The 24,168-nt window shown below is 45.4% G+C and overlaps 1 protein-coding gene across 1 annotated transcript in view; it reads left to right on the forward strand.

Moving 5' to 3' along the window:
* The window catches only part of RPGRIP1 (RPGR interacting protein 1), a gene marked incomplete at both ends in the record, with an annotated part of 59,930 nt that overhangs the window by 21,227 nt on the left and 14,535 nt on the right, over positions 1-24,168 (forward strand). Inside the window, 12 exons of the mRNA XM_080707082.1 lie at positions 887-960; positions 3,085-3,230; positions 5,720-5,877; positions 7,521-7,664; positions 8,125-8,275; positions 10,715-11,167; positions 11,543-11,694; positions 12,097-12,439; positions 14,325-14,509; positions 16,794-16,997; positions 17,985-18,123; positions 22,664-22,761. Coding sequence (XP_080563208.1) covers positions 887-960; positions 3,085-3,230; positions 5,720-5,877; positions 7,521-7,664; positions 8,125-8,275; positions 10,715-11,167; positions 11,543-11,694; positions 12,097-12,439; positions 14,325-14,509; positions 16,794-16,997; positions 17,985-18,123; positions 22,664-22,761 — 2,247 coding nt within the window. The remainder of the gene's footprint in view (positions 1-886; positions 961-3,084; positions 3,231-5,719; positions 5,878-7,520; positions 7,665-8,124; positions 8,276-10,714; positions 11,168-11,542; positions 11,695-12,096; positions 12,440-14,324; positions 14,510-16,793; positions 16,998-17,984; positions 18,124-22,663; positions 22,762-24,168) is intronic.

Genomic DNA, 24,168 nt, shown 5'->3' on the forward strand with positions numbered 1-24,168 from the left:
AGAAGCCACACCCCCAGCCCTATTTTTTAGTCTTTTTATTTCTTTTGAAACAGAGTCTCACTGAGTTGTGAAGGGCCTCGCTAAGTAGCTGAGGCTGTCTGCGAACCATGATCCTCAGGTCTCAGCCTCCCAAGTTCTGGGATTCAGAGCATGCACCACCATGCCCGGTCCTATTTTTTATTCTTTATTTTGAAACAGGGTCTCACTGAGTTGCAAAGGGCGTCACTAACTAGCTAAGACTGTCTACAAACCTGCGATCCTCCTGTCTCAGCCTCCCAAATCCTGGAATTACAAGTGTGCGCCACCACGCCTGGCTCACAATATGAGTGTTTGTATGTTCACATGGAAACGATAAAGCTCCAAGTGATTCAATCATTTATTTAAGCCAGGCGTGGTGGCGCACACCTGTAATCCCAGTACTTGAGGCTGATATAGGAGGATCATGCAGGTTCGAAGCTAGCCTCAGCTACTTAGTGAAGCTCTCATTAACTTAGTGAGATGCTGTTTCCAAATAAAATACAAAATGGGTCTGGGAATGTAGCCCAGAGGTTGAAGGCCCCTGGGTTCCATCCCCAGTACCACACACACACACACACACACACACACACACACACACACACACAAATTATTTAAGATTGTTTGTAATCTTAGTACTTGGGAGGCTGATCAGAGTTTCAAGAGCAGCCTCAGGAATTTAGTGACACCCTTAGCAACTTAGTGAGACCCCGTTTCCAAATTAAAAAAGATAATAAAATAGGGCTGAGGGTGTACCTTGGAGGTAGAATGCCCCTAGGATCCATTCCCAGTACCACCAAAAAAAAAAAAAAAAAAAAAAAAAAAAAAAAAAAAAAAAGCTTGATGTCAAGGACTCTACTCTCACTCTTAGTTTCAGGAGAGAGTTGAAGATTTGGAGAATGAACGCAAATTACTGAGTGACAATTATGACACACTCTTACAAAAGTGAGTACCAAGCTCGGGGCCAGAGACATGCTTGCTATGAGAGAATATTACAGAAAGTGCCTTCCATACTTTCAGCATAATACCTTACATTGACAAATGTATTGGGAAATGAGTACTCAATATTGTTAGTGAGGATATAAATTGTTAAAGTCTTTTTGCAGGAGAACTGGACACTATTAAAATGTTAAACATGAGTCTGAAGTGGTGGCTCACTCTTGTAATCCCAGCATTTGGGAGGCTGAGACAGGAGGATCGCACAGGTTTAAAGCCAGCCTCAGCTACTTAGGCCCTCTGCAACTTAGTGAGACCCTGTTTCAAAATGAATAAAAAACAGGACAGGGAGTGTAGTCAGAGGTTGAATGCCCCTGGGTTCCATCCCCAGACCCACAAAAATAAAAATAAAATAAAATAAAATGTTAAATATGAGAGCTGGGTGTGGTCGTACACACTTGTAATCCCAGCATATGGGAGGCTGAGACAGGAGGATGGTGGTTCATGGACAACCTCAGCTACTTAGTGAGGCTCTTTGCAACTCAGTGAGACCTGGTTTCAAAATAAAGAATTAAAAATAGGACTGGGGGGTTTATTTATTTATTTATTATTTTTTTGTGGGTCTAGGGATGGAACCCAGGGGCATTCAACCTCCAAGCTACACCTTCTGCCCTATTTTTTTCTTTATTTTCTTTCTCTTTCTTTCTTTCTTTATTATTATTTTTTTGGTGTTACTAGGGGTGGAACCCAGAGGCTTTCTATCTCTGGGCTATACTCCCAGACCCATTTTATATTTTATTTGGAAACAGGGTCTCACTAAGTTGCTGAGAGCCTCACTAAGTAGCTGAGGCTGACTTCGAACCTGTGCAATCCTCCTTTCTCAGCCTCCCAAGCACAGGGATTACAAGCGTGCGCCACCACGCCTAGCGCTTTTTTCTTTATTTTGAAACAGGGTCTCACTAAGTTGCAGAGGGCCTCACTAAGTAGCTGTGGCTGTCTGCGAACTGTGATCCTCCAGTCTCAGCCTCCCAAATGCTGGGATTACAAGTGTGTGCCACCATGCCTGGCATTGTTGTTGTTGTTGTTATTGTTATTATTATTATTATTATTATTATTATTATTATTTTTTTTTTTTTTTTTGGTATTGGGGATTGAACTCAGGGACATTTTATCTTTGAGTTATACCCTCAGCCCAATTTCCCTTTTCCTTCCTTCCTTCCCTCTCTCCCTCCTTCTTTCCTTTTTTTGTGGTACTTGGAATTGAACTCAGGGGCATCCTACCTCTGAGCTATAACCCCAGCTCTATTTTTTATTCTTTATTTTGAAACAGGATATCACTGAGTTGTGGAAGGCCTCACTAAGTAGCTGAGGCTGGCCGTGAACTTGTGATCCTCCTGTCTCAGTCTTGTAAGTACTGAGATTACAAGCATGCTCTAGCACGCCAGGCTACTTTATTTATTTATTTATTTATTTATTTATTTATTTATTTATTTATTTATTTTGTGATACTGGGCATTGAACCCAGGGACATTCTATCTCCTAGCTACACCCAGAGGCCTATTTTTTTTTTTTTTATTCTTTATTTTGAAACAGGGTCTCACTGAGTTGCAAGGGGCCTCACTAAGTAACTGAGGCTGGCCGTGAACCTGGATCCTCCTGTCTCAGCCTTTCAAGTGCTGGGATTACAAACGTGCGCCACCACGCCCGGCCATTATTCTTTATTTTTAAACAGGGTCTCACTGAGTTGCGAAGAACTTCTCTAAGTAGCTCAGGCTGGCCAGGAAACGGCGATCCTCCTGTCTCAGCCTCCAAAGTTCTGGGATTACAATTCTATGCCACCACGCCTGGCTCGAGCATGTCTTGATACACAGTCCCTGCCTAAAGCAAGGCGTATTACTGGAGAAGTTCCTTGGGAAATAAGGACCTAAAGAGAGTGATACTGAGCAACTCCTTAACGGGACTTAAAAGTTCCAAAGCAGTTGGTGAATGGCAGTTACCAATCAAGCAGAGGCAGGAAAAACATGTAGAGAAATGAATGATGAAGTAGACCCAGGGGATGCTGGAAGTGTGTAATAAAGACATCATACCTCACATCTTTGTGTGTCCATCTGACAACCAGCTTCCCAATTTCAGCATGTTGGACAGCAGCAACCAGCCTCCCTGGAGCAGTGAGCTGCTGGGGGAACAGCTACGGCAGCAAGTCGCCCAGTTGCAGGAGCAGCTGGATGCCGAGCTGGAGGAGAAGAGGAAAGTCTTACTTCAGCTGTGCAGAGAGAAAGGTGAGTTGGATCCGGAAGAGCTCTCAGCGGTAGCACCCTCTGCCTCTGGCTTTGGAAAAGAAACTCGGGCCTTCGTTTCTTCAATCGCCCATCTGACCTTATTCTTTTGAGAGTCATGGGTAACTAGAACAAAACACTGGGATTTAGGTTAGATTTGCTACCAGGAAGGCACGACAACTACCTACCTCACAGGTATGTTTTTCTTTTTGGTGGTTTTGAGATGGAACCCAGAGGCCCTCTACCTCTGGGCTATACTCCCAGACTTATTTTTTATTTATTTATTTATTTATTTATTTATTTATTTATTTATTTATTTATTTATTTATTGGTGGTACTGGGGTTCCTGGAAGCCCTTCTACCTCCGGGCTACACTCCCAGACCTCTTTTTACATTTTATATTTGGAAACAGGGTCTCCTAAGCCAGCGCGCGTGGCTGGCTTCGAACCTGCGCGATCCTCCTGTCTCTGCCTCCCAAGCGCGGGGATTACAAGCGTGCGCCACCACGCCCGGCCTATTTTTTATTCTTTAATTTACTTTTATTTTTATTTATTTATTTATTTTTTTGCGGGTCTCGGGGTGGAACCCAGGGGCATTTGACCTCCAAGCTACATCCCCCGCCCTATTTTTTATTCTTTATTTTGAAACCGGGTCTCACTGAGTTGCAGAGGGCATCACTAAGTAGCTGAGGCTGTCCGCGAACCGCGATCCTCTGGTCTCAGCCTCCCAAATGCAATGCTGGGATTACAAGCATGCGCCATCACGCCCAGCTCCAGACCTATTTTTTAATATTTTATTTAAGTCACTGAGAGCCTCACTAAGTAGCTGAGGCTGGCTTCGAACCTGTGCGATTCTCCTGTCTCAGCCTCCCAAGCACGGGGATTACAAGCGTGTGCTACCATGCCTGGCACAGGTATGTTTCTCTGTGTAATGTCTTTTCATTTGGGAAGATGCCAGTTTTATTTTATTTTAATTTCTGTGATGCCCTGGGGACTGAACCCAGGGCCATTCTACCTCTGGGTTATACTTCCAGTCTTATTTATTTATTTGTTTGTTTGTTTTTACTTTTTATTTGGAAACAGGGTCTAAGTTACTGAGAGTCTTGCTAAGTTGCTGAGGCTGTCCTTGAACCTGTGATTCTACTATCCTAGCTCCCAAGTACTGAGATTAAAGGCATGTACCACTTTGTCTATCTAGCTCAATAAAATTATTTAAAAAATTAAATTAGCTGAGTGCGATGGCACACGTAATCCCAGTACTTGGGAGGCTGAGACAGGAGGACTGCAGGCTCATGCTCAGCCTCAGCTTTTCTTCCATGAATATTAAGGATTGAATTCAGAGTCATTCTAGCTCTGAGCCACACCCCAGCCTTTTTTAATGACTATTTTATTTTTTGTGGCACTGGAAATTGAATCCAGGGACATTCTACCTTCCAGTTACATCCAAAGCCCTACTTTTTTTTTTTTTTTTAGGTACTGAGGATGGAACCCAGGGGCGTTTTACCTCTGAGCTACACCTCCAGCCCCATTTTAAACTCTATTTTGAAGCAGGGTCTCACTGAGTTGTAAAGGTTCTCACTAAGTAGCTGAGGCTATCTGGGAACCTTTATCCTCCTGTCTCAGCCTCCCAAATGCTGGGATTACCACATCCGCTAGCCCTACTTTATTTTTATTTTGAAACAAAGTCTCACTAGGTGATGAGAGCCTCCTACTTGCTAAGGCTATCCTTGTACCAGCATCCTCCTGTGTCAGCCTCCCAAGTACTGACTTACAAGCTTGTGCCACTGCGCCTAGCTGCTCTGTTTTGCTTTTGGAGTGTGTCACCTCATTTTACCAGGCCAACAGTCCACATGCCTTTTGTAGAAATAAAAGAGAATTGCAGCTTGGCATGGTGGGACACACCTGTAATCCTAGCACTTGGGAGGCCAGCAGGAGGATCATGGTTCTTGGACAGCCTCAGCTACTTAGTGAGGCCCTTTGCAACTCAGTGAGACCCTGTTTCAAAATAAAAATAAAGCTGGGCGTGGTGGCGCATGTTTGTAATCCCAGAGCTTGGGAGGCTGAGACAGGAGAATCACACAGGTTTGAAGCCAGCCTCAGCTACTGAGTGAGGCTCTCAGCAACTTAGTGAGACCCTGTTTCCAAATAAAATATAAAATAGGTGTGGGAGTATAGCCCAGAGGTAGAAAAGCCCCTGGGTTCCATTCTCAGTAACACTCACACACAATAATAATAATTAATAATAATAATAATAATAATAATAATAATTTAAAGAAATTTAAAAATAGGGCTGGGTGTAGCTCAGAGGTAGAATTCCCCTGGGTCCGTTCCCAGTACCGCAAAAAAAAAAAAAAAAAAAAAAAAAGCTTCTCTTGGGGAAAATTTGCAAAAAGAAATACATATTATTGGGAGAAGTTAATTCACACTTGATTGAACTCTGATTATGGTTACTGATAACTGTAGTTTCAATTTACTGGATTATTTTTTTCGTAGCTGAAAACAAGGATCTAAAGCTTGAAGTTACCAACATCCTTCAGAAGCATAAGCAAGAAATAGAGGCCCTCCAAAGGTCAGCCGCAGCACCCCAGCCTGACTGGCCGAATGAAGCATCCATCTACCCAGCCCTGTTCCAGGAGGCAGCTCAGATAGAGGTAATCCTTTAAACCAAGAAACCTACTCTGCAGAGGGATAGCTGAAAAATATCCCTAGGAAACATTAAAAGCCTGAAATATTAACTGAAGCCAGGTACGGTGGTGCACTCTTGTAATCCCAGTATTTAGGCAATTGGATCACTAGTTTAAGGCCAGCCTCAGCAATTTAAAAAGGCTTCCAGAAACTTAATGAGACCCTGTTTCAAGGTAAAATAGCAAGCCGAGCGTGGTGGCACACACTTGTAATCCCAGCATTCGGGAGGTTGAGACCAGAGGATCGTGGTTCGCGGACAGCCTCAGCTACTTAGTGAGGCCCTCTGCAACTCAGTGAGATCATGTTTCAAAATAAAGAATAAAAAATAGGGCAGGGGGTGTAGCTTGGAGATCGAATGCCCCTGGGTTCCATCCCCAGACCTGCAAAAAAAAAAAAAAAAAGAACCAATGTATATCAGTCAAAAGAGAGAAGAATAAACAGTAAAATAGTGAAAGGGAACTGGGAGGGGGATGGTTAGAGAGGGAAAATGAGGACTGAGAAAGGAACATTTCAAATAAGGTTATAGCAATTGGGCCTGGTATTACAGGTTTATAATTCCAGTACTTGGGAGGCTGGGACAGGAGGATGGCAGGTTCCAGGCATTGTAACCAGCCTCAGCTACTTAGTAAGACTCTGTTTCACAATAAAATAGGGCCTGGGTTGTAGCCCAGAGGTAAAATGCTCCTGGCTTTAATCCCTAATACCACAATAAAAAATACTAAGGTTATATCGATACACGTTTTCACTACCTGTCTCACTAATATGTATGGAAGGGAAGAAGGGGGAGCAGGGCAGGTACAGGGAAGGAAATACACCAAGTGATGTATGTACTTAGGTTTGTGCTCATTATGATGTATAATTACATTGCACCAATAAAAGTATATGTATATATACTTACACACACACACACACACACACACACACACACACACACACACATATACTGAGGATTAAACTGCCATTGGAGACTGTGGCCTCCCTGTACTGCCTGTGCCTACCGTGAGGCCTGGGGGAGAGGCAGTTATAACACCGTCAGCTTTGGAGTATATTCTGTCTGCTGGCATTTTACTACTAGCAACAATTGCTTTATGGAGAAGAGTTATGTCACTTTTTTTTTTGTACTGGGGGTTGAACCCAGGGACATTTTGCCTCTGAGCTACACCCCCAGTCCTATTTTTTATTCTTTATTTTGAAACAGAGTCTCATTAATTTGCAGAGGGTCTCACTAAGTAACCGAGGCTGGCCGCAAACCTGCAATCCTCCTGTCTCAGCCTCCCAAGTACTGGGATTACAGGCATGCGCCGCCATCCCCGAAATGGAGGCTAGTTATTACTGCACCTGCATATTTTTCTGTGTATGGTACTGGGGATTGGACCTGGGGGCCTCTACCTTTAAGCTACATATACCTCTAGCCCTTTTTTTTTTTTTTTTTTGGAAGGAGGGTCTTGCTAAGTTGCTGAGAATCTGGCTGTGTTGGTGAGGCTGGTCTTAAACCTGTGAACCTCCTGTCTCAGTCTCCCAAATGCTAGGATTACAGGCGTGTGCCATCATGCCTGGCTTGTACCTGCCATATTTATTCTCCATGTTACCAATGTTTTCCCCTCTCTAGCCCAGGAAATCAAAAATCCAAGAAGAAAAGAAACTGTCACAGATGCTAAGTGAGTTGCAACTATCACATGCAGAGGCCACACTGGAACTAGAAAAGACCAGAGACATGCTCCTCCTGCAGCGCAAAATCAACATGTGCTATCAGGTGCAAGAAAAGATGGTGCGGGAGGGACAGAGAGTGGGCACGTAGGAATCAGTCCCAAGACTGGAAAGGAAGCAAGACCCAGCTTTGTTGGGCCCTGCCGGGTGATGTGCCATCCTGTACAAATACTACATGCTGTCCTTGTAAGAACCTGGAGAGTCCCACGTGTCCCCAGCACCATGGTGCTAGACGCCAGTGAGAAGGGGACCAGCTATTGCTAATGGTTGGCGAGTGTGAAGCTTGGTTCCTTTTTTTTCAGTCCTAGAGAAATACCACCCTATGGTATCAATAGCTCAGTTAGTCCTGCAGGAGTCTGGGAGGAACCCACGCCTTTCTTTAGGGGTCGAATCTTACTTGCTAGGAGATCGCAGGGTCCTACTTACCCAGCAGGTGCCCACTTTTAACCTGGGCTGCTCAGTTCTAGCCACTGAGGGCCCAATGTTCAGGTATTATTTTGTTTCAGGAAGAACTGGAGGCGATGGTGACAAAAGCTGATAACGAAAGCAGAGATCATAAAGAAAAGCTAGAGAGATTGAGTCAGCTCCTCGACCTCAAGAACAACCGTATCAAGCAGATGGAAGGTATTTTACGAAGCCATGGCCTTCCAACTTCCGGCAAGTCTTAGTACTTTGTTCTCATCTTGGGCCGCTTCCCACGGCTAACGCCTGTTTGACTCTGCATTCCTGTCTAGAAGGCTGCCTCCCAGGTCCCGCGCCCAAGACTTGGCCTCCTGCTCTTTATATTGTCACCTCTGTTGCTGGGCCTGTGCTTGGTCATCAGCTTCTTTCCCTTCATCCTGTCAGTGAGTTTCTCTGGAGAGTTGCAGCCTGGCCCAGCAATTGCTGCCAGGGACTGATGATATTTTGAGAATGAGACGGTCACTGTGAATCAATCTCTCTCCTCTCTCTCTCTCTCTCTCTCTCTCTCTCTCTCTCTCTCTCTCTCTCTCTCTCTCTCTCTCCATTCTGTTCTAACCTGAGCTTACAAAGCATTTGTTGTCACGTAACCACGTAACAGACTTACATCACTCATTTCTCCTTTTCTGTGATTTCTTTCACAAATCTTTGTTGCTATTTGAGGATGTCCTCAGGGACAGAGCAGCTGTCGTCTGGTGCATTTCACATTGTGGTGCTTCCTAGTTTTAGTCCATGTTACCCAGTCTGGCCCCAGCCTTGAGGGCTTTGTTATGATACTGGGTGGTGAGAGACCTAACGCTAACCAAATTCACCAGACACTAGTATTTAGGCCAGAAAGGAAACCAGGAGAGTGGCTGGGCCACTGCTGCCCTTAGAATAGCTGGGGTCACTGTTCTGGGCATCCTTCTTGCCGGCAAGAGGATCAGTGATAAGCAAGTTTCTCCGTGAGCTCAGGATTAGATGATTGATGCTGGGGTGTGACTTATCTATGCCAGAGAGAGTCTGACAAAGGGAATTCCCTCTTGGATTGAAAATCATGTGTCTTTCAGATATAGGGTCTTTCTCTTAGGATAGTGCAGAAAAAATACCCTTACACAACTGTGAGGATTCATTTGCTTTATTATTCCTTGACACTGCTAAGGCTGAAAAGTTTTTATGTTTACCAATTATATTTATTTCTTTTTGAAAATGGCTGATTCCTGTCCTTTGCCCATTTCTTAATAGTATCTTATTTATTTATAGTTCTCCATATGCTAAGACTTGAACCGTGTAATGCAATGTTTTAAATATGTTGTTTTAAATTGTTATAATCCTCTAAATTAATCTCTGTATCTGTGGGGGGGTACTGAGGATTGAACCTAGGGGCATTCTATCTCAAAACTATACCCCCAGTCCTTTTTTTTTTTTTTCTTCTGCAGTACGAGGGATGGAACCCAGGGGCATTCTATCTCTGAGCTACACCTACAGCCCTATTTTTTTTTTGGTGGTGGTACTGGGGTTCCTGGAAGCCCTTCTACTTCCAGGCTACACTCCCAGACCTATTTTATATTTTTGAAACAGGGTCTCTTACGCCAGCGCGGCTGGCTTTGAACCTGCGCGATCCTCCTGTCTCCGCCTCCCAAGCATCCAGCCCTATTTTTTATTCTTTATTTTGAAACAGGGTCTTACAAAGTTGCAGAGGGCCTCACTAAGTAGCTGAGGCTGGCTGCAAACCTGTGATCCTCCTGTCTCAGCCTCTCAAGTACTGGGATTACAAGCGTGCACCAACACTCCCGGCTTTTTTTATTTTTAAGCAGAGTCTCCATAGATTGCTGAAGGTTTCAGTAAGTTGCTGAGGCTGGTCTTGAACCTGTGTCCCCCCTGTCTCAGCCTCCCAAGTGTTGAGATTACAGATGTGTACCAGCAGACTGAGCTTGATTTGACTCTATCTAGACCTTCCTCACCATCACACAGTGAGGACTCAGACACTCCCCAGTTTGAAGTAGGCTGTATATTGAAGTTTCTGATCAGTTGGGCATGAGAGTTAATGCCCAGATTTGGAGCTGTCTACGTATCTTTGCACCCCGCTGCCAGTAGTTGAACCCCCTTTTCTCTCCATTGCCCTTTGACATGAAGTGGGGTTTTTGCCCTCTTACGCTAGAATCAGTTTCTGCACAGAACGAAAACTCTTGCAAGTGACCTAGCTGGAGAAAGGGAAGCACTCGTTTGTGGGGCCCACTGTGATGGAAGGACACCGTGTCGTAGCTGCCTATTCTCTCCTGGCCAATGTACCAAGCTTTTGGCAATAGGTGCCCTTTGCGTTTCTAGGACTTCTCTTGCGGGATTACTGCTTAACTCATAGAACCTTGCTGTCAGCCAAAGCGATGTGACGTGAGAGCTCACGCGCGTCCTGAGTTGTCCTCAGTCTCCAGTCTCCGGTTCTGCATCATCTCCCGAAGCAGGCGTTGGGTTCTTTGGCCACGAGGATTCAGAGCTCCTGGCTGCCATCCACTGCTTTCCTTTTTCAGTCATTTCATTTCTTCAAATAATTGCACCGTGGACTCCCACCCACCACGTTTTGATTCCCCTTCTGTTCTCTTTTGCCCTAAGGAAGAACTCTGTACCTTTTAATGGATAGGCAGTTTTCTTTTCCCCCAGAACAGCTCAAAGATGTTGCTTATGGCACTCGACAGTTGCCATTGTGTCTGGAAACACTGCCGGCCCGTGGAGATGAGGACGAGGTGGACGTTTCCCGGCTGCATCAGAATGAGAATCTTTTTGAACTGCACATCCACCAGGCCTTCCTGTCGTCCACTGCCCTGGCTCAGGCTGGAGACACCCAACCTACCACTTTCTGCACCTATTCCTTCTATGACTTTGAAACCCACTGTACCCCGCTCTCTGTGGGGCCACAGCCCCTCTATGACTTCACCTCCCAGTACGTGGTGGAGACAGGCTCCCTTTTCTTACATTACCTCCAAGGGGCTTCGGCCCGGCTTGATCTACACCAGGCTGTGGCCAGTGAGCACCATACCCTTGCGGCTGGACGGATTTGCTTTGACAAGGTGCTAGAGACTGTAGAGAAAGTCCATGGCTCGGCCACGCTCACTGGTAAGTGCTATCAGCGCCTGCAGCTCCTAGGACCAATGCAGAATTTCCTAACGCCTGTGTTTTCCCTTCTGCTGGTTTTGCATTTTCATCTTTGGCCTTATTTCATTCTTGGTACTGGGGATTGCACAGGGGCGTTCTACCTCTGAGCTAGATGCCCCCAGCCCTATTTTATTTTTTACTTTGAAACAAGGTCTCTCAAGTTTCTGAGGGTCTTGCTAAGTTGCTGAGGCTGGCCATAAACCTGCGATCCTCCTTTCTCAGCCTCCCAAGTGCTGGGATTCCAGGTGTGCGCCACCGTGCCTGGTTCCTGCCTTATCCTTGATCTTTGCCGTCTTGTCTATATTCCCTGTGCCTTTCATGCTTTCTGCTACCCAGGAGCTGGTGGAGAAGACTTCGGGGTGCTAGAGTACTGGATGAGGCTGCGCTTTCCCTTAAGATCCAGCCTACTGGCATACAAAAAACAAAAGAAAGCCCAGGCTTATCTGTCAGCCGGTGTGCCTAGAGCCTGGGAGGCCCAGCAGGAAGAGGTGAGAAAAGGCAAGCGGGCAGCGGCTCACCTCCCAGGAGCCTCAGCCAAGCAGCTCAGCCTTCCGCTCCCACTGAGTGTTTGTTGAGTGTGGATAAGAGAAAGGCGGCCACCGCGAGCTAGCCCAGCTGCTTTGCTCGGTCAGGCTGGAGTCTGAAATGAAGGCTGTGGCCAGGACAGCCTTTCTGTTCCCCTCTCTACAATCAGACCTGAGGAGTGGCGTGTCCCTCAAGTAACTGCCGAGCCAGGGGGCGGGCAGGTGAAGGGCGCCGGGCCTCCCTGTGATCCGGTTAGGGCAGCAGCCTCTAGGTCATAGCTCTCTCTTCCTCCCCACGGGGCTGGGCTTTACCTATGACACACTCAGGCTGCCCTTGTCCTCAGTCCAAGACCAACATCTTTCCAGTCCAGATCAGAGGCTTGGAAACCTCAGAACGAGCTGCGAATTGAAGTCACCAGCTGCTGCGGCCTCCGGAGTCGGGGTCTGGGGACGCAGCCCAGTCCATACGCCATGTACCGCTTCTTCACCTTTGCTGACCATGACACTGCCGTCATCCCATCCAGTAACAACCCCTACTTTAGAGACCAGGCTCGATTTCCAGTGCGCGTGACCTCTGACCTGGATCAGTATCTGAGACGGGAGGCCCTGGCTATATACGTTTTTGACGATGAAGACTCAGAGCCCGGCTCCTACCTTGGCCGAGTCCAAGTGCCCTTGCTGCCTCTTGCACAAAATAAGCCCATTAAAGGTGGGAGTTCACAGTCTCTGCGCCTGTACACCCTCTCCCTGTGTTCTTTCTCCATTCTGATCCAGCTGTTCTTTGATTACTTGCTTGGAACAGTCTCTCTTAAAACCTGCTGGAAGGACTTTTGAATATTGTCAAGAGCAACACAGCGGAAGATATTCTGTCTTGCTACTCGTAAAAGCCTCTGCTTTCCAGCAATAGAAATGAGATTCCTGAAGGGGCTGACTCCCCCTACTCCCATCCTGAAAACCACACCTCATTCTCTGTGCTTCCTGGTACTTGTCCGTACTTAAGCAGGGCTACTCTTTCTTAGTGCAGGGCTAGATATCTGATAATAACTGAACACTCCCCCATAATTCCCTCTTTTCTTTTCTTTTTTTTTTTTTGTGAGTCTGGGGATGGAACCCAGGGGCATTCGTCCTCCAAGCTACACCCCCTGCCCTATTTTTTATTCTTTATTTTGAAACCGGGTCTCACTGAGTTGCGGAGGGCCTCACTAAGTAGCTGAGGCTGTCCACGAACTGCGATCCTCCAGTTCAGCCTCCCGAATGCTGGGATTACAAGCATGCGCCACCATGCCCGGCTCCGTCTTTTCTTTTAGACATGTAATACATGCTGGGTGCAGTGGCACATGCCTGTAACCCCAGTTCTTGGGAGGCTGAGACAGGATGATCACAGGTTCGTGGCCAGCATAAGCAAGTTGTGAGGCCCTCTGCAACTTAGTGAGACTCTGTCTCAAAATAAATAATAAAATAAGAGCCGGCCGTGGTGGCGCACGCTTGTAATCTCAGCACTTGAGAGGCTGAGACAGGAGGATCGCACAGGTTCAAAACCAGCCTCAGCTACTTAGTGAGGCTCTCAGCAACTTAGTGAGATCCTGTTTATACAAATAAAGTATAAAATAGGTCTGGGAGTGTAGCCCGGAGGTAGAAAAGCCCCTGGATTCCACCCACAGTCCCCCCCACACAAATAAATAAATAAATACATAAATAAATAAAATAAAATAGGGCTGGGGGTATAGCTCAGAGGTAGAATGCCCCTGAGTTAAACCCCCAATACTATACACACACACACACACACACACACACATAAACAGCCAAAAAAAAAATGTAAAAAGGGCTGGGGTGTACTTCAGGGGTAGAACAACCCTAGGTTCAATCCCCAGTACCATTACAAAAAAACAAAAACAAACCACAGACACATTGGACAGACAGCCATGCCAGACACAACAAGGCCGTTAGTGTTGGGAGCTGAGGTCCACACTATCTTGCCTTACTTTCCTGCCGAGTGCTGTGGAGTGCCCCGAGGAGGGGGTGGCTCTGTGGCTACGGTCCTGGGAGGCTGTGGGAGAGGTATCTGCACCCTCCTGAGGGGTGTGGAACGGTGCAGTATAGATTCGGGCACTCCAGGAAGCCTGTGAAGCCTCTCTCCTGCCCATACCACAAAGCAAGTGACACTTCTGCCCTCTTGTCCTCCTGCACCAGAGAGGAGAGGCCCCATGAGCCACCTGTTACTCGGTGTTTCAAATCAGAAATTTGACATTCAGAAAAAAGCTGCTTTACGTCGCAGCTCTTGGGACCGCCGGAGGGTGCATGGCGGTGTTTGTGGTCTGGCGCTCTGAGCGCTTGGTAATGGTGGTACGGGGGCGACCTTCTTTCTGGCTGGGTGACTGATCAAGCTGTACATCTCGCCATTCAACTTTCCACCGTCTTTCCCGAAACCTGGAGCTGTGTGTCTTTCCTTGTTGATCCTCTAACTTCACTGCTGTTTTGTAACTTCTGGGTGGATTATTATCATGGTTATTTGATGGATGTTAGTTACTAAGAAGATATGCTAAAATAAAAATGGGAGGAAATAGCTAAGATGCTGAGAAACGTGCGTCTTTCAGGTGATTTTACCCTCACCGACCCTGCGGAGAAGCCCAGTGGGTCGATCCAAGTGCACCTGGACTGGAAGTCTTGCTACCTACCTCCTGAGAGCTTCCTGAAGCCGGAAGCGCAGACGGAGGTCGCCGAGACGGAGGACAGCTCGACGGTCTCCCCTCCAGAAGAAAATACTTCCTTTCTTCCCCAGGTAGCGCTCCAGAACTTTTTTTTTTTTTTTGGTAGTATGGATTGAACCCAGGGCATTCTACCTTTTTTTTTTTTTTTTTTTTTTTTGCAGTACTGGGGATGGAATCCAGGGGCATTCTACCTCAAAGCTACACCTCCAGCCCTATTTTTATTCTCTCTTTCTTTTTTTTCTTTCTTTTTTAATTTTTTTGTGGTACTGGGGATGTAACCCAGGGGCATTCTACCTCCGAGCTACGCCCCTAGTCCTATTTTTTGTGTGTGTGTGTGTGGTACTGGGGTGGAACCCAGAGGCTTTCTACCTCCAGGCTATACTCCCAGCCCTATTTTATATTTTTATTTTTATTTTTATTTATTTATTTATTTATTTATTTATTTATTTATTTATTTGGTGGTACTGGGGGTGGAACCCAGAGGCTTTCTACCTCGGGGCTATACTCCCAGACCTATTTTGTATTTTATTTGGAAACAGGGTCTCACTAAGTTGCTGAGAGCCTCACTCAGTAGCTGAGGCTAGCTTCGAACCCATGTGATCCTCCTGTCTCAGCCTCCCAAGCGCAGGGATTACAAGCGTGCGCCACCACACCCGGCTCTATTTTTTATTTTTGAAACAGGGTCTCACTGAGTTGCAAAGGGCCTCACTACGTATCCTCCTGTCTCAGCCTCCCAAATGCTGGGATTACAAGCATGCACCACCACGCCCGGCTTCCAGAATTACCTGGGTAACAAATCTCTACCAATCCTATAGAGCTGGGTTAAGAAGACCGTATTAAAATTGGAATAAGGCTGGATGTGGTGACACATGCTTGTAATCCACACGCTTGTAATCCCCACGCTTGGGAGGCGGAGACAGGAGGATGGCTCAGGTTCAAAGCCAGCCTCGCTGGCTTAAGAGACCCTGTTTCCAAATAAAAATATAAATTAGGTCTGGGAGTATAGCCCAGAGATAGAAGGGTTCCATCTCCAGTACCGCCAAAAAAAAAAAAAAAAAAAAACCACAAAAAAAACAAGCAAACAAACAATAACAACAAAAAAGCAAAAACCAAAAATATATGACAAACTGGGCGGTGTGGCACATGCTTGTAATCCTAGTACTTGGGAGGCTGAGACAGGAGGATCTTTAGTTCATAGTCAGCCTTAGCTACGTAGATCCTTCACAATTTAGCGAAAACCTGTTTTAAAAATAAAAAGAGCTGGGCGTGGACATTCATGCTTGTAATACCAGTACTTGGGAGGCTGGACCAGAAAAACTGCACAGGTTCAAAACCGGCCTCAGCTACTTAGTGAGACTCTGTTTCCAAATAAAATATAAAATAGAGCTGGGCGTTGTGGCGCACCCTTGCAATCCCAGCATTTGGGAGGCTCAGATGGGAGAATCACGGTTCGAGGATAGCCTCAGCTACTACTTAGTGAGGTCCTTTGGAATTCAGTGAGACCCTGCTTCAAAATAAAGAATAAAAAATAGGGCTGGGGGGGAGAGTGGTGAGTTGGCCTGGGCCACCCTCTCCCCACATGCCATTTTGGCATGGGGCTGTAACTATTTTCTGTATTTCTATTTTCTTTATTTCTATATTTTTAATAAACGTCTTTAAATCTTCAAAAAAAAATAGGGCTGGGGTATAGCTCAGAAGTAGAATGCCCCTGGGTTCCATCCCCAGTAACACACACGCATGCGCACACACACACACACACACACACACACACACACGCATGTGCGCGTATATAATAGGTCTGGGAGTGTAGCCCAGAGGTAGAAGGCCCCTGGGTTTCATTCCCAGTACCACAAAAGAGAAAAAGAATAAAAAATAGGGTTAAGGGTATAGGTCAGAGGTAGAATGTTCCTGGATTTAATTTCCAGTACTGGAAAAAAAAAATTGTGCTAACCATGGAAGTGCAGGCTTGTAATCCAAGTGTTTTGGAGCTGAGACAAGGATCACAGGTTCAGGACCAGCTTGAGCATTATAGCAAGACTCTCAACAATCTACTGAGACCTTGTTTAACAACAACAACAACAACAAAGCTGGTCCTGGTGGTGCATTCCTGTCATTTCAGTGTTCAGGAGGCTGACATAGGAGGATTGCAGGTTCTAGAACAGCCTCAGCAGCCAGGCGTGATGGCGTATGCTTGAACTCCCAGCGCTTAGGAGGCTGAGACAGGAGGGACAAAGGTCTGTGGCCAGCCTCGGCTACTCCTGTTTGAATCTAGACAAGTACTGAGAATGCAGTTGGGTACGACTGTGCCTGACGCACGCCGCCATCTGTAAGGTACTCTCTGGCTTTTCTATTCAGGATGAGATGGAATCTGCCGAGATTCCCATCGAAGCTGACCAGTATCAAGCAAAAAGAAAATTTTTTCAGATGGGAGAAAGAAAAGAAAGGGAACGCCAGGTTACCAGCTACTCAAGAAGAAAACACGGCAAACGAATAGGTGTCCAAGAAAAGAACAGAATGGAGTATCTGAGCCGGAACATCTTAATCGGAAATACGCTGCAAGTAAGTCCTGGGAACCCTGAGGAGCTGAGATATGAGTTGTCGAGTCTTCACATGTAGTATTCTCAGAGGCAGAAGCAGAAGGTGCACAAGATGAGCAATAATCATAGCTACGTGTGGCTACGGTCTGTTGCCGGAAACACAAGTAGGTCAGCAAGCCCCGGGCTGTTGGCTTCATTTCAATATAATTTAATTCTGTTTAGTACGTACTTCACAATTTATGCTTAGAATTAATTAATTTATTTATTGGTACTGGGGATGGAACCCAGGGGCATCCTACCTCTGAGCTACACCCCCAGCTCTATTTTCTATTCTTTGTTTTGAAACAGGGCCTCACTGAGTTGCAAAGGGCCTCACTAAGTAGCCGAGGCTGTCCGCGAACCGTCATCCTCCTGTCTCAGCCTCCCAAATGCTGGGATTACAAGCGTGCGCCACCACATCAGTTTAGAATTTTATTTTATTTATTTTTATGGTACTGGGGATTGAACTCAGGGGAATTCTAAACAGTTTCTCTAAGTTGGGGAGGGCCTGCTAAGTTGCTGAAGTTAGTTTTTGAACCTGTGGTCCTCCTATCTCAGCCTCTCAAATACTGGGATTACTGGTGTGTGCTACCATGCCTGCCTTATTTTATTTTATCTTTTTGCAGTACTGAGGATTGAACCCAGAAGCATTTCTATCTTCAAGCTACACCCTCAGCCTGATTTTCTTTCTTTTCTTTCTTTTTTTTTTTTTTGGTACTGGGGATTGAACTGAGAGGCATTTTACCTCCCAGCTATAACCTCCAGCCCTATTTTTATTTTTCTTTGGAAATACGGTCTCACTAGGTTGATGAGTCTCACTATTTGCTTAGGCTGTTCTTGAACCTGTGATCCTCCTGTCTCAACCTCCCAAGTACTGGGTTTACACACTGTGCTACCACACCCAGGTTAACTATTTAATTAGTATAAGAAAAAAAAATTGCCACTTATATAGTGTTGTTTTATTCTAAAGCAGGTGAACTTCACCGAGTGGAAGTTCTCAGGGCTGAACATTTCCACTGATGATGGTTTAAAAACACAGAGTGAGAAAGAGGCCGTGACGTTATCCCTTTCAGCACTGAAGCAAGAGGAACCCCCACATCCTAGAAGTGGTAATATTTTCCCCAAATCTAATTTTTTTTTTGGTGTGTGTGTGTGTATGTGTGGTATTGGGAATGGAACCAAGGTCATTCTACCTGCGAGCTATAGCCCCAGGCCCAGACCTATTTTTTTTTGTTGTTCTTAATTTTATTTTATTTTATTTTTGGTGGTACTGGGGATGGAACCCTTCTACCTCCAGGCTACACTCCCAGACCTATTTTGTATTTTTATTTGGAAACAGGGTCTCTTCAGCCAGCGAGGGGCTTTGAACCTGTGCCAACCTCCTGTCTCCACCTCCCAAGCACAGGGATTACAAGCATGTGCCACCATGCCCAGCTGCTTATTCTTTATTTTAAAGGAGTTCTTTCTTTTCTTTTCTTTCTTTCTTTTTTTTTTTTTCTCTTTTTGGAACTGAGGATAGAATACAGAGCGCTGTACCTGCAAAGCAGGCGCTTTGCCACTGAGCTACATCCTAGCCTGCCTGCCTTCCTTCCTTCCTTCCTTCCTTCCTTCCTTCCTTATTTTATTTGCAATACTGGGGGTGGAACTCAGGGGCATTCTACCTCCGAGCTACACCCCCAGCCCTAACTTTTATTCTTTATTTTGAAACAAGATCTCACTGAGTTGCAAAGGGCCTCACTAAGTAGTAGCTGAAGCTGGCCATGAACCACCATCCTCCTGTCTCAGCCTCCCAAATGCTGGGATTACAAGCGTGTGCCACCACGCCCAGCTATTTATTTTTCTTTCTTTCTTTCTTTCTTTCTTTCTTTCTTTCTTTCTTTCTTTCTTTCTTTCTTTCTTGTACTGGGGGTGGAACCCAGGGGATTTCTGCCTCCAGGCTATACTCCCAGACCTATTTTATACTTTATTTGGACAGGGTCTCATTAAGTTGCTGAGAGCCTCACTCAGTAGCTGAGGCTGGCTTTGAACCTGTGCAATTCTCCTGTCTTAGCCTCCGAAGCGCAGGGATTACAAGCGTGTGCCACCATGCCCGGCTCTGAAATTCTTTGTTCTTGTGGTACTGAGGATTGTACCCAGGGACATTTTGCCTCTGAGCTAGCCCAGCCCTTATTTATTCATTTATTCATTTATTTACTTATTTTTGCAGTACTGGGGATGGAACCCAGGGCCATTCTACCTCCGAGCTACACTCCCAGCCATATATTTTATTTTTTATTTTGAAACAGGATCTCACTGAGTTTTAGAGGGCCTCAATAGGTAGCTGAGGCTGGCCTTGAATGTGCAATCCTCCTGTCTCAGCCTCTCAGGTACTGGGGTTACAAGTGTGCGCCACCACACCCAGCCCTTTTTTACTTTTTGTTTGGAAACAGGGTCTCACTGAGTTGCTAGAGTCGTGCTCCATTGCTGAGCCTGTCCTCAAGCCAGATATCCTCCTGTTCCAGCCTCCTATGTCCTTGGATTACAGGTTTGTGCCAACACCTGGCTAGGATTAAATTAAAAAACAGACATGAGTTGTGGGTATGGTGATGGTGACACATTTCTGTTATCATAGTACTTAGGAGGCTAAGACAGGAGGATCACAAGTTTGAGGCCAGTCCCACAACTTAGTGAGACCCTGCTTCTTTATTTTTATTTTTATTTTTTTTGGTACTGGAAATTGAACCAGAGGCATTCTACTTCCAAGCTACACCCCTAGCCCTATTTTATTTTATTATCCGAGTGTGTGTGTGTGTGTGTTGTGTGTGTGTGTGTGTGTGTGTTACTGGAAATTGAACCCAGGGGCATTCTATTTCCAAGCTACACCCCCAGCCCTATTTATTTTATTTTGAAGCAGAGTCTCACTAAGTTGATGAGAATCTCGCTACTTGCTAAGGCTCACTTCGAGCCTATGATCCTCCTGTTTCAGCCTCCAAGTACTGAGATTACAGGCATGCGCCAACACACCGGCTTTCTATTTTGAAACGGGGTCTCACCGGGTTGATGAGAGTCACAACTTGCTGCTCCTGTCCTCACCTGTGATACTCTTGTCTCAGTCAGTCAAGTATTGGGATTAGAGGCCCATGCCACCAAGCCTGGTTTGAGAGAACTCATTTCAAAATAAAAAATAAAATAGGACTGGGAGCTCTTTCTTAGAGGTTGAATGCTCCTGTGTTCAATCCTCAGTAGAAAAAAAAAAAAAAAAGGAAAGAGAGAAATGTCTAACCTACAATCCTCCTGTCTCAGCCTCCCAAATACTGGAATTAGAGGTATGTGACCATCATGCCCAGCTCCAGAGTTATCTTTTTTTATTTGAATTATTTAAGTCTGCCGGGTGTGGTGGCTCACGCTTGTAATCCCAGCATTTGAGAGGCTGAGACCGGAGGATCACGGTTCACGGCCAGCCTCAGCTACTTAGGCCCTCCACAATTTAGTGAGACCCTGGTTCAAAAAATAAAGAATAAATATAGGTAAGGGGCTGTAGCTCGGAGGTAAAATGGGTTCTACCCCAGACCCGCAAAAAGAAAAATTATTTAAGTGTAATTGTTCATTCATTGTGGATTTTTAAATTTTATATTTATTTATTTATTTATTTATTTATTTATTTATTTATTTATTTATTTATTTTTGGTGGTACTGGGGTTCCTGGAAGCCCTTCTACTTCCGAGCTACCCTCCCAGACCTATTTTATATTTTTATTTGGAAACAGGGTCTCTTAAGCCAGTGAGACTGGCTTCGAACCTGCGCGATCCTCCTGTCTCCACCTCCCAAGCGCGGGGATTACAAGCGTGTGCCACCACGCCCAGCCTACGTTGTGGATTTTTATATTAACTTTGATTTTTTTTTTTGCAGTGCCCAGAAATATTATACCTCAGAGATACACCCCCAACCCTATTTTTTATTGGTTAAACAGGGCCTCACTAAGTTGTGGAGAGCCTCACTAAGTAGCTGAAGCTGGCTGCAAGCCTGCAATTCTCCTGTCTCAGCCTCCAAGTACTGGAATACCTCTCCTTGTTCGCTCAGCTCCAACTTTGATTTTCAAAGACATTGTGATAGACAAGCGTGGTGGCGCACGCTTGTAATCCCAGCACTTGGGAGGCTGAGACAGTAATCCCAGCATTTGGGAGGCTGAGACCGGAGGATCGCGGTTCGTGGACAGCCTCAGCTACTTAGTAAGGCCCTCTGCAACTCAGTGAGACCCGGTTTCAAAATAAAGAATAAAAAATTGGGCAGGGGGAGTAGCTCGAAGGTCAAATGCCTCTGTGTTCCGTCCCCAAACCCATAAATAAATAAATAAATAAATAAATAAATAAATAAATAAATAAATAAATAAAAAATAGGTCTGGGAGTATAGCCCAGAGGTAGCCTTGGGTTCCACCCCCAGTACCATCAAAACAAAACAAAAAATTTGTAACAAACTGGGCGGTGTGGCACATGCTTGTAATCCTAGTACTTGGGAGGCTGAGACAGGAGGATCTTAGGTTCATAGTCAGCCTTAGCTAAGTAGGTTCATTGCAACTTAGAACCTGTTTTAAAAATGTAAAAACAAAAAATAGCTGGGGGTGGTGTTGCACACTTGTAACCCCAGCATTTGGGAGGCTGAAACAGGAGGATCGCGCAGGTTTGAAGCCAGCCTCAGCTACTTACTGAGGCCCTCCACAACTTTGTGGGACCCTGTTTCAAAATAAAGAATAAAGCCGGGCGTGGTGGCGCACACTTGTAATCCCCGTGCTTGGGAGGCTGAGACAGGAGGATTGCACAGGTTCAAAGCCAGCCTCAGCTACTGAGTGAGGCTCTCAGCAACTTAGTGAGACCGTTTCCTAATAAAATATAAAATAGGTCTGGGAGTATAGCCCGGAGGTAGAAAGCCTCTGGGTTCCACCCCCAGTGCCACCAAAAAATAAAAAAAAATAAAAAATAAAGAATAAAAAATAGGTCTGGTGGTATAGCTCAGAGGTAGAATACCTGGGTTCCATTCCCAAGACCAACAACAACAAAAAAAAAAAAAAAAAAAAAGAAAGAAAGAAAGAGAATTAAAAATATGAAAGGAAAAATACAAAGGTAGATATAACTTTCTGTGAAATTCAAGTCTTTGCCGAGCATAGTGGCAAAGACTTGTAATCACTTGTAATCCCAGTACTTGAGAGGCTGAGCTAAGGAATCTCAGGTTCGAGGCCAGCCTCAGCAATTTAGTGAGACCGTCTACAATTTAGGGAAATGCTATTTCAAATGAAACATAAAAACCGAGCATGGTGGCCTATGCTTGTAATCCCAGTACTTGGGAGGCTGAGACGGGAGGATCGCGAGTTTTCGGACAGGCTCATCTACTTAGTGAGGCTCTGCAATCTAGGGAGACTTTGTTCCAAAACAAAGAAAAAAAAAATAGAGCTGGAGGTGTAGCTCAGAGGTTGAATGCCCCTGGGTTCCATCCTCAGTACTGCAAAAAAAAAAAAAAAAAAAAAAAAAATTATATTTTGATTCTTAGCTAGTGTGATAAAGTCTAGACACGCAGGTCCAGGGCAGGATAGTGGAGTGCAGATGTAGGGACCGGCTCTTTGCTTGGGCTCGACAGAGGGCTTTGAAAGAGTCACGTCACTCCGCTTCTTCTTACAGATCAAGAGTCCTGTGAACGGGCTTCTGAAGTGAGTGAATCGCAAACCTCAGACAGCGACAACATAGTGACACCCGCGTCTCAGAAATGCCCTAAGGCAGTAAGTGCGCTGGGGCCCTGTGAGCTCCTGTGGGCAAGGCGCTGTAAAGGACGAGAGCGCAGTTTGGGGCCACATATGTGAAGTGTAAGCCCAGTCTTTTCTTGGTTTGGTCCAAATGACAACTGGCTCCAGCGATTCTCTTTCCTCTTTGGAATCTTTGGCTATTACTTCATACTTCTTCATCCTTCACCCTGTAGTGGGATTCATGCCCAGCCTGCTCCATGTCTCTGTCCTTAAATCCATGTAAGGTGAGAACATTTACTTTGGGACTTAGAGGAGGTGGGCGTGGTGGTGCACCCTTGTAATCCCAGTACTTGGTAGGCTGAGGCAGGTTCACGGCCAGCCTCAGCTACTTAGCGAGGCCCTCCGCAACTTAGTAAGACCCTGTTTCAAAATAAAGAATAAGCTGGGCTTGGTGGTGCACGCTTGTAATCCCCGCGCTTGGGAGGCTGAGACAGGAGGATCGCACAGGTTCAAAGCCAGCCTCAGCTACTTAGTGAGGCCCTCAGCAACTTAGTGAGACCCTGTTTCCAAATAAAATATAAAATAGGTCTGGGAGTATAGCCTGGAGGTAGGAAGCCTCCCCAGTACCACCAAAAAAAAAAAAAAAAAAAAAAAAAAAGAATAAAAATATAGGGCCGGGGCCGGGCGTATTGGTGCATATTCATAATTCCCATGCTTGGGAGGCTGAGACAGGAGGATTGCACAGATTCGAAGCCAGCCTCAGCTACTTAGTGAGGCTCTCAGAAATTTAGTGAGATCCTGTTTCCAAGTAAATATATATATATATAAAATAGGTCTGGGAGTATAGCCTGGAGGTAGAAAGCCTCTTGGTTCCATCCCAGTACCACCAAAATATATATATATATATATATATATATATATATATATATATATATATATAGATAGATAGATAGATATAGGGCTGGGGGTGTAATTTGGAGGTAGAATTTCCCTGAGCTCAATCTCCAGTACTGCAAAATACAATAAAAATAAAATAAATAGAACTGGGGGTGGATATCAGAAGTAGAATGCCCCTGGGTTCAATTGTCAGTAACATACAACACACACACACACACACACACACACACACACACACACACATAAAATAAATAAAAATAAATAAAAAATAAGAGAGAGCCAGGCGTGGTGGCACACGCTTGTAATCCCACCATTGGGAGGCTGAGACAGGAGGATTGTGGTTCGTGGATAGCCTCAGCTACTTAGGCCCTTTGCAAGGCAGTGAGATCCTATTTCAAAATAAAGAATAAAAATAGGGCTGGGGGTGTAGCATGGGAGAGAGAGAGAGAGAGAGAGAGAGAGAGAGAGAGGAGGGAGAGACAGAAAGAAGGAAAAACCTCTCCAGAAGTCTTGGTTCCTGCTCTGTGGGAGTGGCCAGGCACAGCC

The sequence above is a fragment of the Muscardinus avellanarius genome (assembly GCF_963383645.1).
Source record: "Muscardinus avellanarius genome assembly, chromosome: 12".
In the NCBI taxonomy this organism is placed as follows: Eukaryota; Metazoa; Chordata; class Mammalia; order Rodentia; family Gliridae; genus Muscardinus; species Muscardinus avellanarius.